The sequence below is a fragment of the Corvus brachyrhynchos genome, unplaced genomic scaffold, assembly GCF_000691975.1.
Source record: "Corvus brachyrhynchos isolate BGI_N302 unplaced genomic scaffold, ASM69197v1 scaffold191, whole genome shotgun sequence".
Classification (NCBI taxonomy): Eukaryota; Metazoa; Chordata; class Aves; order Passeriformes; family Corvidae; genus Corvus; species Corvus brachyrhynchos.
Window position 1 is genome coordinate 552,273 of NW_008236487.1, and position 13,077 is coordinate 565,349.

General features: G+C 39.5%; 1 protein-coding gene across 1 annotated transcript in view; it reads left to right on the forward strand.

Moving 5' to 3' along the window:
* Positions 1–6: 6 nt before the first annotated feature.
* Positions 7–13,077, forward strand: part of WNK1 (WNK lysine deficient protein kinase 1) — a gene marked incomplete at its 5' end in the record, with an annotated part of 97,910 nt that continues 84,839 nt past the window's right edge. The window contains one exon of the mRNA XM_017726193.1: positions 7–303. Within this exon, the coding sequence (XP_017581682.1) occupies positions 7–303 (297 nt within the window). The remainder of the gene's footprint in view (positions 304–13,077) is intronic.

Here is a 13,077-nt window from a genome sequence, read left to right on the forward strand (position 1 = left end):
GAGGCCCCCCCAGCCGCCAAGGATGCCGCCCCGCTGCTGCCCAAGGAGGAGGAGGAGGGGGACGAGGCAACTGCGCTACCCCCTACCAGTGCCGCTGGCAGTCTGTCAGCTGCCAGCCGGGAATTTGAGGAGCGGAGAACACAGCAGGAAGACATCGAGGAGCTTGAGACCAAGGCAGTGGGCATCTCCCCGGATGGCCGCTTCCTGAAGTTTGACATCGAGATTGGAAGAGGCTCTTTCAAAACTGTGTATAAAGGACTGGATACTGAAACCACTGTGGAAGTTGCGTGGTGTGAGCTACAGGTAAAACAAATAAATAAAAAAAGTGAATTATCACAGCACAGTCACTCTCCCAGGTGCTAGTCATTGTGCTTGAGGGGTGTAAAACCCATCAGCTCGAGGTCTGCTTAATTCGGAAGGAACTGCAGACCTTACCTGAGGCAGTCCTTTGGAAGAAAGGTGCATCCTTTCCGTAGAGTCTGTTTGCCTTAATTATTTTAAATACTGTGCTTTCCAAAGAGTTTTTTAGCTTTATCATCACAAAACGTGCTGGAGTTCTGTTTTCTATAGTGTCTTGCATTTTACGCCTCCAAAAGGTAGCTTGGAGGATTGTAAAATCACTTGTGTGCAGCTTCAGGGAGGCCGAGGGAAAATGTGTAAGTGGGTGTCGACTTGAGCTACCCTTAATGTTTCAGAATTTGTTTAGGTGTTTTTCTTAAGAAAAAATGTGGAAACATTAATTTCACAGACGTTTCGTAGGTAGCTGGCAGTGGATTCTTGTGGGATACATACACTACATTATGTGTATATTCTAGAGTTATCACACCATTTACTTTTGCAAAGCTGTATTTTTCATTCCAACTTCCAGGGTTCATACTTGTTAACAGGGACAAGGAAAGAAATTACCTTCTTTCTGAAGCTTGAAAAAACGCCCTGATGTTTAGCCTTTCTAGATGACTGGTGGATTAAACTGGACTAAGACACTGCTCTTGTATCAAGTTTGTGGGCTGAGCAGAGCCAGAGTTCTGTAGGAGCCCAGTGTAAGGACAGCAAGAACACCCTTGGTTCCCTTCGAGTCAGAGCTTGTATAACACACGCAGGTTGCTGTGCAACAACCTGAAAAGAAGTGGGAAGAGCTTGGAGTACCAGGAACAAATACCTGGTGTGCTGGTTTGTTTTCAAAGCCTCGGCGTTAAGTTAATAGGTTTAGTGTTTTTTAGTGTTGGGTTTTGGTGCAATTCGTAGGCAGCCTCATGTAGTACATCTTTATTATTGTTTGTGTTCCCATCCAATTTAGGGCATGCAAAAGAGCATTGGGTGAAAATCCCAAAACTCTTTATAGGGTTTTTAAGCGGTGAGTGGCTCACAAATGATTGAGTGCAGTAACTGTACCAGAACTTTCTCAAAAGCGATTGTATATCTGTTCCAGTCAAGCTGAGGGAATTTATTAAATGATTTCTTAATTTGTGTTCATATTTGCTTTTGGATGGTTGCTCAAGCATTCTACCAGTATCTCTGTTCATTACGTTATTGCCATTCTTCTGTGCTTACTAACTGTGGAAGAAAGCTTCCAGTTTTCTTTGTGACCCTTAAGCACGCCCTGCTCCTCCAAGCTAGCTACATTCTTGCTGTGGTGGTCTGTTTCAGCATTGATTTTAAATTAAAAGTGAAATGATCAAGTGCTGGGCTCTGCTGAAGCTTTACTTGTATAATTTGAACTGTGAGGAGATTAATAACTCGTCCAAATTATACGGCTTTTATTTGAAATTTTAGTGTTTTCAATTTTCAAGTTCTGTGACTTTAATCTCTGAAGACTGTTTTAATCTTCACACTTACTGATCAGAAACTAATGTCAGCTTGGCATCAGTTGCTGTTCACTAATGCTGCCTCTTGAAGTGTCTTAATCATCAGCAGTACCATGTGGACAAACTGTCTGAAGAAGGACCACCTTTGAAGGAATTTAATAAAGAAGCTCATTTTTAAAGGGCATGTTGCTGGGCTTTCAATTGATTGATGAATTTTATGAGTAGTATTGAAAGTGACAGTTTGCAAAAAGCATGAATGGAAGTATTTGCAAGGGAGAAATACTTGATGTTTTGCTCGGAGGGAAACTGCATTGCAGGAGGGCCTTGTGGGTTAAGTTAAGCCTGATTCCAAAGGCTGTAGCTTTCCTCTCACAAGGAGACAGTACAAAGTGACAAGTTTAGAACAGGAATGGGAATTTTATAGCTGTTAGAAGTATTTTCTGGAGGAACTAGACTCTACAGCTAGTAGAGTATTTTAAGATTAAGTCCTGTGTTATTGTTTGTGACTAGAAAGAAAAGGAGGAACTTGGTATTTATTGACAGAGTGGGTATATCCTCCTGTATAGGAAAATGTAGTTGTTGCCAGGTTGATCTTTGTTATGCATGATTTGTATCAAAATGAAATCTGCATTCACAAAGATGACTGAAACTTAGATGTCATTGTTTTTCCAGAATGCCATGGTTTGAGGATTGGTGAACCTTCAAAGCATAATTATTTTATTAGGGAAATGTGAATGATTTTCTTCCATGCTGTATTACAGTAACCACAACTAACTGATGGTTACCTTTAATTATTTTGAAATAATGTTCCTCAGCAATAGCAGAGTTTTTTCTCTATTCCTGCTAGCAAGTGTAGGCATCGGAGGTGTCCCACCTCTGTAGAGTCTTCTAAACAGCACTGCTGAAGATTTGTGGTAGTGTCTGGCAGAATGACTTTTTAATTCTGAATAATGGAACTATGGCTAATTTTTATGTATGTGCTCTGTAGCAATAAAGACCAAAACCTGAGACTATGAATGTGCTTCCTTTCAAAGGAAGTTTGGATGCTATTTATGAAATGCAACTTGTGTTCCCAAGTTGGTGAAACTGTGGAGGATATTGCTCCATGTCCTCAAGGCTCTTGAATTGCCTGGTAATTGAATTGCCCCTTCTGCTTGATATATTGAACTGTGGAGGAAGTAGAAGGGGGAAGAGCTGAAATTCACTGGGTGACCTACTGGTGTTCTTAGTATCTCCAGCAAGCCAAGGTCCTGGCCAAGACTCTTTATTTTTTCTGGATCTGTGGAAGATGAGTCAATTTTGCCGAATGTAACAAAAACACAACACAGATGGGTTTGACTGATGGTCTATCCTACTTTACTTCGTGACCTGTCTATGTGAAGCAAATTGTAACTGAACCTACTTTAAAATATCATGTGCAGGTGTTTAAATGTGAAGTGCCTGCCTCGCTATGAGTGTAGTGAAGCTGTGGAGAGCTCAGGAGCAACTGCTTTGTGCCAGTGCTCGGCTTCAGTTGCTGCAAGGAAATTGTTAGTGTAGTGTTAGCCTTCAAATACTTTTATTCTTCTTGTATATATTCATCTCAACTCTAGTTATTCTGAGTCAAGTGTGCCTCCTACTGTTGTCATTAGCACATCTCATAAATGGACTGAAATAGTAGTTAGGGTTACTAATTAAAGGGTTTTTAAATAGGTAGAAGTTGACAAAAGTGGTCTTTGTAAATTATGTTTGAGCAGTGAGTTTGTCACCTCTGTACAGTTCAGGTAACGTTGTGGCTAAAATGTGATGCCTTTTCCTGATGCTTTAAGTTTGCAAATACTCTTATGCCAGAAGTATCAAGTCACATAGTTGGCTGCAAAAGCCAAATCTTAGTGCTGTTTTGCCATCCCTCTGAGTCCCTGTGTGAGTGGTTTTAAATCAAGACTGTAATTTAACTGCTGATTTACAGAACAGTACAGAGTGGTGCAGTCACTTGCTGGACTGCAAAATCTTCTATATAGAATTATTGCTCTGGGTTATTTTAGATCAGTAACTTTTCAAATATGAATGTGCTTGATGATGTGGAGGTCAATTGGGCTCTTTTGAACTGTGTATTTGTCAGGCATTTGAAGACTTACCTTTCATTTGGGCAATGTGCTCTCTCAAAGAGGAAGCGTGATTTATGAGCTGTTATTATGAAGGTATTTGCATTGGACAACAGCACTGCTTGTCTGGTATGAGCTGTGTCCCTCCTGTCCCTTGTGTTCTTTGACAGAAAGGGGGGGTTGGTCAGTCAGCACACACGGTCCATGAATGCATCTTCTTGCTGATATGTTGCTTTGCCGTTCCTACTCTGGCTTCAGTGCGGTGTCAGGTTATTCTGCTTAACACGTGAGCTGCTGAAGGATAAAAAAGGAACTGGAGGGCTCTCCCTAAGGAACACAGAGTCTCCAGGGGTAAGAAATGAGTTGGGCAGGTGAAAGTGGTGCAAGAAGTTTGTTGTACTCGTTACTACTTTGAGGGAAAGATGACTGTGACTTTGGTTACCTTTAGTTATAAATCATTTGAGTAATAAATTCGTGTAGGTTACATGTGTGCAGTTCTGTGGCAGATGCCTAACTACAAACCAAGCATAGTGTGCAAGCACTCCAGCTTACAAATGGATTTTTCTTACATAGGCAGTAGCAATGAAAAACCAGCTGGGAACAAGCATAAGGCCAGAACTAAATGTGAGCCATGAGATTCTGTAGTGCACTCTGGTAAAAATGATAATGCAACTGACACTTTGTAGCAGGAAACAGCAAGGTACTAAATAATATTTCCATCTGTCAGAATTTTTCTGAGTCTAACAATGTTAACTTAAAACTCACAGTTCAGGAAGTTGCTTGGGTGTGATGTATAGCTTCACTTTAGTGACACTTCAGATTTAATGATGCCTATCTTTATCTTGTAGTCTTAAAGCTGTATTTAATAGTGATTTTTAGGCCAGCAGACAACAATGGAATGCAGTTTCTATACTCTGGAGTACAGACTCCACTGCAGACTCATCATGATAAATATCAGCTTGCTGAAGTCAATGTGTAATTCTTAAAATTCTCTTTTCTTTCTGGACTGGCTGAGCTGAGAATGTTTCAGAAGCTGCACATTCGAGTCTGACAACCAAAAAAGGTCTTGTGTCACATAACTGTGGCATCCTGTAGTTTTTTTGTTTTTCCCCTTTGTAAAAAGCTGGTTGCATATTGCTCACTAGGAGTCCTGACTGCAAAGATGCTGGCTCTGATGCATAATCATGTAGCTACATTAAAGCAAAACAGAAAACCAGATCTAGACCTTTCTGCAGTGAGAGGAAGCTGAGAGGAGTGTGGACCTGGAATTCATCTGTCAAGCACTGTTGGAAAATGAGTTAGTTCTGGAGAAATAGTCAACATCCTGAAACAAATATGCATTCTTTGAAAGCTCTGACTGTGGTTTAATTCTGATTATTTAAAAATACATTTTCTGAAACTTTTACTGGAAGATCAAGTCCAAGTCTAATGCAGTATGCTGGCTCCTATGCCTACCCTGTACTTCACATCAGTGTTTATATTGCTTTACTAGTTTGTGAGTGTACTTGTATGTGGCTGGAGCAGCAGTGTGCCTCCTGTTTGTGACTGCTTCTGGGCCAGATGTCTTTGTCACAAATGTAGATTAATCAAGGTATGTGACGATCTGTCAACATTATGCTGTCCTTATTATCTCTTCTGTTTTCAGCTCTACAAATTCCAAAATGCTGAAAGTAAAATCTGTGAAGCTGTAAGTGTACAATGGGCTTATAGCGCTTTCAGGATGCTGAATTTCCAAGTGTGCATATGCAGGGAACTTGAAATTTTGTGCAGTGAAGTCTAAATTTTTGCTGGTTTTTTTATGTCGTAGGGCAGAACAAATTACTGATACTTACTGGCTTCAAATCTCTGATGTGAAAGTTTCTCCATTAGCTAAAGATGAAACCCCAGCCATATTCTTGAGTGTTTGTGCTGTAATTGATACAATTGACAACTTGATAAATGACATGGGAAAGGAGCCAGACTAATTACCTGCAGAAGTATAAACAGTGGTCAGGCTCCCTCAGATTTGACAAAGGTGACCCTGAAAGAGAGAAGGGAGCTTTTGAAGTACATTCTGGAGCTGCAGCTGTTAGGAGACCTCTACTGAGGAAAATAATCTTACCTCAAAGGGATATCACTTTTGGAGATGGCTGTGGTTCAATTTGTAACTGGCTGGTTGTGAGGTAATATAATCGGATAAGTACATTCTGAAAATGCAGCGTTTCTTATGGAAATAAACAGGCTCTTATTTGTCATTTTGTGGGGGTTTGAGAGGTGCAGAATTAAATCTCTTAAATGAGATTTGTTTTGGGCTGTTGTGGTTTAAAACACTTAGCTTCATAACAAAACTTTTGAGGGCTGAGGAAAAGTACCAGGTCTATAATCTTTCTTTGAAAGGGAAAAAAACCCTCACCTGATAAAAGCTCCCTGGAGACATCCTGTATAGAGTCCTTTGAGAGCTGTCTAGCAGTGTAATAAATAAAACAAGCAGTAATAGATCTGTGGTAGTCTCCATGGATGCAGTGCTCGGTACAGTGCAGTTTTCAATACCTTTTGGTTAGCAATATCCCTCTGGGCCACATGTGCTATTTCTCATTTTGTTGGTTCTGTTTCATGCAGCAGCTTGTTAAAACATCACAGCTCTGACTGACACCCAGGTTCTCCATACTGCATGTGACAGAGTTGGTGCTAAGCACTGCTAGCCTTGATGCTTCCTGTCATGCATTTCCTGTAAAGATTACCATCCTTTTCTTGAGATTACTAATTGGTAACTCAAATCATGGTTGAGTTGAAATAAAAGTTGAGTGTTTCTCTGTTTAGTTTGTCACTGTACATAATGGATGTAACTTTTAAGTTATAAGAAAGATAATAAATATCACGTAAATTTACAGCTGGGCATAGGACTTTCTCTTGACTTAGCATGTGTTTGTGGGTTTTGTTGTTTTTGTTGTTGGTGGTGTTAATTTTTAATAGCAGATGGTAGGAAGTTCCTGGTTTTGACTCTTAAAACCATGGTATCATTATCTGAAGTTTTAACTTGATCATGATATGTGTACACCACCCTTGGAAAAACACTCTTCCAGTACGCTTGGAAAAATATGAGTTCTAAATAGCAGGATTTGTCATGCTGAAAATGGACTTCTTGGAGTAGTCAAAGGCTTTTATCTAACATGAACCATCTGCTTATCTTTTCAAATCTGTTGTTTAAATTCTTTTCCAAATGAACAAGACTCGGTTTTTATGCTGGCTTCATAAGTGTTTTTGTGGAAGCTGCTTACGTTCCCAAGGACTGTCTTGTAGCTGATTTTGAGAATCATTTAGGGGGTGTATTGAACCTTAAACAGTGTTACAATGTTTTTCGTCGAGATACTACAGATATCCTTCTTTCTACTTCATTTCCAGCTTCCTCAGTATATTTACAAATTGTCATAGCAGCACTTCTCAATGTGTGGTTTTGGTTGCCCTCATTCCCTTGAGCTGGGGGAAGTGAAGAGGTGATGAGGATTGAATCTGTGCCTCATTTGAGGTCGTGTTTGAGAGAGGGAGCTTGATCATGTCTTGTCTTGTGGGCACAACCTACAGAATACTCCTTAACTCCATGCTGCAGAGGATAAACTTTGTGTTAATAGTGTTTTGTGCTATGCTGTCCTCTTAACCTAAAAGTAGATCCATGCAGCAAGTTCATCACAGGTGTTGGCAAATTCTTTTTCTAAAAAGTCAGACTAAAGTAATAGATGGAATGCAGTGACCAAAATTCAGATTCAGTTCTTAGGTGTACTTCTGAACCTCATCCCACTTGTAATTTTCACCTGGTGATGGCAGGTGCATTGCACATACCCACATTGTTCTGAAGTGCTTCAAGATTTCCTTGGGGAATTCCAAGCAGCACTGTGTTACTTTGCCTGGCTCACAAATAATTTAACATGCTCTCAGGTGATTTTTTGGCAAAGGAAATGGCAGCCTGATAAAAATTGGACTGGTAGTGTTATGTTGTTATATCATAGCCTTCTAGAAGCTGTGTGAGTATTAATATGTATCTAAAGCAGCAACCAGTTTTTACAATGATAGCTCATTCTAAATCACTCAGAGACAAACTGCTAAGTTTGAATTTGTCATTTTAGGTCTAAGGAGAATCTTTGGGAATGCTGCCTATACACTAGAAATCCTCTAGAAAGAATACTGTATACTTTATGGCCTTGCAACTAAAATATCTATGAGCTTTCAACGTGATGTGTCAATGACACTGGAGTAAATGTGTTTTCATGTAGGTGGTGCCATTTTTTTTCATGATCTGTATGCCCCAGAACATGGTTCTGAAGTCACCTGGTTCATCTACTGGCAATCTATGGGCAGCAGTTCTCTGGAGTCTGTTCTTAGGACAGGATCACTATGGTGCATTTCAAGTCTTCTGATTTTTGTGGGTGGTTAGCAGGACTCCTCACATGTTACTGGTAAGATTAAAATGAAGGGGAAGCTTTGGAGACTCTGATAGCATCCACATCACAAGTTGTGTTTGGAGCCATAGTCCAGAGTGGTTCTGATCCTGTTGCCTTTGTTAAACAAGCAGTCCCTTATAGAACCTTGCAATAGGTCTCCATTGAACTGCTCTTGTCCTGCTATAGGAAGGTAGCAGACAGTGTGGGAAATAAGCTTTATTAGACCTGTTATATGAAGTAGGAGTTACATTGTTTCGATTTAGGTGTTGTGGAGCATCCTTTTTATCTGCATGTTTCAGCCCTTTCTAGTTTCATTGCATCAGGAGTTGAAGATAGTGGGTTCTGATAGCACATTTGGGGCTGGTGGCAGAAAGCAGAAAGGTCAAGACGGAAAAACCCAATTACGCAGCTGTGAGTTTAGTGCCACTGTTTAATAGAGTTTGAAAAGTGTAGGAATACCAATCTCTTTGTCTGTAATTGGGGCAAATGTGAAACAGCTTTGCTGAGCTAAGTGGGAGATAGTACAAAACTGATACCAACAGCCATGTGCATTTTGTCTGCTTTTGGCCAGTTAATGTAGTCTCGTGATAGTTTAAAACTTTTCACTTGATGGGGTTACCCAGTTTTCCTTGGACATTTTCCTCCCTTAGGGTAGCCTGTGACTTGCTTCTCCTTTGCTGATTGTTGGTGGCAAGTTTGTGACCTCACTCTGAATATATTTTGACTGCTTCTATCCTGGGATAGACTAATGACATGCAAACAATAACCCCCAAATATTGCTATTAAAAGCTTCAGCAATCCAGGCTGATTATCTTAAGGATCTGCAAATCTGTGTGAGCTTATGCAGTATGCATCTGTTAATGGCAATTTCTGAACTGTTAGCAGGTTTTGCTTAAATGTTGCAAAATGTTACCATGTCTGTTTTCAAATCTGCCTCTTTTAAATGAGACTTCTATTCTAACAAATATTTTCCAACATAGAACTATTTTTGGTTTGTCTTGATCTTTATTCAGCTGCTTATGGTATGCTTTCATTTGGTAAATGTAGGTTATCTATCTATATAAAAATGCAAGATGCTATGTTAATGTGCTTTGTTTTGTTATAGCTAATTTGGACTTGGTCTACGAGTCCTCCTTAAATTGAAAATGTCATAAGTGAGGCCACATTTGAGTTAGAGAGTTCTTGAAGGAGTCCATTCAGATAAATATCCTACTGTAAAAAATACAGTCTGGGAAGTGATTGATTTTTTTGATTTTTGATATTTTTGATTTTTTTTTTAAATATTGCCCCTTCTGGATGTAGACAAGTAGAGGTAGACAGTATGCAGAATGGCCTTTGAGGGCAGGCTTTTTATTTGCATTTATCATGATTTGGGGTTTAGTCAGTCATTTGGCTTGCCAGGAAGGGTATGCTGAAAAGGGAGAAACAACAGAAATGTCTGATACAAAAATAAGACTTGAAGTTCAGTTTTAGAATGATTTTTTTTTTTTTCTTCCTGTGGCTTTCTCTACTTCCTTTATGTACAGTTTGAGCTTCTTTCTGCAGACTCAAAAGCAGAAATGTATTTTACGTTCTTTGTGCCAGGAGGGGTGGTGCTGAATTACACAGGGTGCTTGAATTTGAAATGTTTTGCCTCTTGATGGCAACTGTGAGCCGGTTAAGGTGATGGTATGATTTCTTTTGCTGATCTCTTTGTACAAGCCTGAACATATCTGAGATGTTCAGTATTTACCCTCAGGAACCAAAAAAAAAAAGTGAAGAGCCTCAAGGTTGCTGCTGAAGACTTAAATGCTGTAGCACGCCAGTGTATTGTCTATGTTCTGTACCTGAAGATCTGTCACAAAGTGTCTTTAACACTCAGGTTTCTTGCAAGCATTTCAGTGCAACTGAACATGACCAACTGTGAATGATAACACTTCAGGTAGGAAAAATAGCCAGGTGCCTTGGTTTTATCTTGGGACTGTGGCTCAAAAAGAGTGATGTTCCTCCTCCCATCCAGCATGGAATCTTACTTCTCAAGGTTGGGCGAATCACAGAAAATTTAGCAGAATTGAAGTTTGATTTATTGGTGTTGGAAAGTCTGAAATCTGCTTTTATTGTTGGCTTGTTGTTTTTATTTCTAACAAACTTTGAGAGTTGAAAAGCATTTACAAGACGAAAGTGGGGAATAGCAAAAAACCTTGTTTCTTAGGATGTACATGACACTTCAAAGTTTTAGGACTAGGCAAATTTAAAACAATTAATTGATTCTGAAAGGTCCTATTGCTGTGAATGGCTAGTTCATGAAAGTATCAGTGAAATACTTGTACTAAAGTTTGTGGATTTCTTGCCTGCTTTTTTGCCAAAATGGTTCCCTTTGTAGTCTTAGATTAGTAGTACCATATTGAAGAAGCTACCTGCTGTGGACATGTATCAGTTTGTGTTTTCTTTACAGATGAAATATTTTTGTAACTTTCATGAACATGTAAAATCATTTTATGGATGCATTCAAACTTTGAGCCCCATAAGACCAGCAGCCTGTAAGGTTAAGCATTTTGTTGCTATTGGTTGTGGGTTTTTTTAGCATTTTGTAATAAATTGTGAACATGCACATTTTGTCTTTGAAAAACTTTGTGACCATAATTTAAGTGTTTGAAAGAATTTTTTTGGAACTAGTGAGACATCTATCCCAAACCAGCATCTGTGGCCTAGTTAGTGGGTGGATGACTAAGTGCTCCAGAAGGTTTTCTGGGTCAGTTTTCTAAGATACACAGTTGAATTGGTCTGAAGTGTGGAGTTTAACAAGAGTGAGAAGAACTTTGTAGTCTTCCTGCTCCAAATGAAGAGATTTTGTGAAAACTCCCAATGTACCCAAGCTATAAATGGCTTCTGCTTGATAAACCTGTACTGTAAAAATCCATTTGTTGGCCTCTGGGAGAAGGCGTCCTTGGATTCTAAACCATGTGAGTGATAGGGTTATGAGTTGGAAATGGGTGATGAATTAATTTGGAAGAATCTTTTTGTATAGGAAAACTAACACTAGTGCAAACAGTGATTATGTCAAATGGTGAAGCAAAGAAATGGTTCAGTTCTGTGAAGAAAGCTTAAGTAGCTTTAGGTTAGGTTGGGCTAACCAAAGGAAGTAAGCCAGGATCAGCTGGGCTAAAGCAGCTGGCTGTACTTTCAACATCAGCAAAATAATTCCCAAAATTCTTTTGTGGAGGGCTCTGTTATTTACTATTACTGCAAATTGCTGGTTTGTGTTCTGAGTTGTTCAGCTGAAGGTTTGCTTTGCTGCACTTCTGCAGTGGTTTGACCTCTGTCAGAAAACAGTTGTGGCTTCTAATGTGGCAGCTTATAAGATAATACCAAATTTCTGAAGTATGCTTGTGATGTGTGATTGTGCTGTTGTAGCATGTCCAAAACTGTGTATTGCTCAACTTCTGGTCTCGATAACTTTTTGCAACAAACCACATGGTTTGGGTAACCGTGTAAAATTTGAAGGAGTGCAACTACTTTAAATAAAGAGCTGGTAACTACCAGGTAATGACGCAACTGATAAGCATTAACTAAGTTGGTATGGGTGACTGCAGTTAAAAAGCAGCAGGCTGTGAGCTTAGCGATGTTTTAAGTATAATTTGTCACTTAAGAGGGGTATGAAATCTGAGGAAGTTGGCATTGGAATTCAGAATGGAAAGAATGAGTTGGTTGATGATGTAGAGAACTATTTTCCATTTTACCTTTGACTTCTGTCCTTATCTTCTCCAGCAATAATATTCAGGGAAATGGTATCTTTTGTTTCTCTTGTTCCTGTGTGGGAATGGTAATTGTTCTTGCTTTTTACCTGTTCAGGAAATATTCTCATTCCTCCCCCCTCCAACAAAACAGTGTATCAGTCATTGCCAGTGCCATTTTTTGCTTTATTTTCTAACCTTGGCCTTCCTGAATCCTCCTGTGGTCCCAGTATAAACCATCTGGCAAAACAAGGATTTTATTTTCTCCCTCTTCCCCCTCTTGCACTCTCAAATGAAGCAGATTTTGTATCTGTGTTCAGCTACCCTATGTAAAAGAAGAATGAGCATGTTTAAAACCTGCATCTAAGCTTTGACTCCTGGAACTGCCTCATCCAAACTTAGATTTTCCAGCTGGTAAGTCAATCTTATCCATGGAAATGTGCTTACTGTTCTCTTGGGAATTTGCTTTATACTCTTGCCTTCTCCCTTCCCCCTTCTCAAGCCAAATTTCTTTCCAGGAAGGGGAAAAAAAATCCATGGACTAGATTGAGCTTCAGCTGAATAGGGTGTCTCATTTCAGATATACTTTCTGCAGCTACTCAAATGACCAAAACATAAGTGACAGCTGAGTTGTCTGTTTGTCATGGGTCAAGGGCAGTCCAGCTCAGCAGTTTCCCTTTCCTCTTCCCCGAGTTTTGTTTGGAAGCAGTAGTGATTTGCCATTTTATATAGTCATCCTCTTGTCATAAAGGCCAGATGGAAATACATCAGTTGTTTAATGTATAAATATTCAGCCCAACAGCTGTGAGTTTATCAGGAGTCACTGGGATCACAAGTTGGTGACCAAATTGTTTGTTTAGAGGGCCATGAGCATTACTCTAACTTGAAATAAAGCTGTCCCATGAAAATGTTAGAAATAGTCCAAGACCCAATTAAAGAATGAATGAATGAAGGGGAACCATTTAAATGCAAAATCCCTTTTTTCAGATGAAGTTACATTTTTTTCTAGAGTATTACAGAAGTCCTACTATGCTGATGAGGATATTTCATCCACTGATCT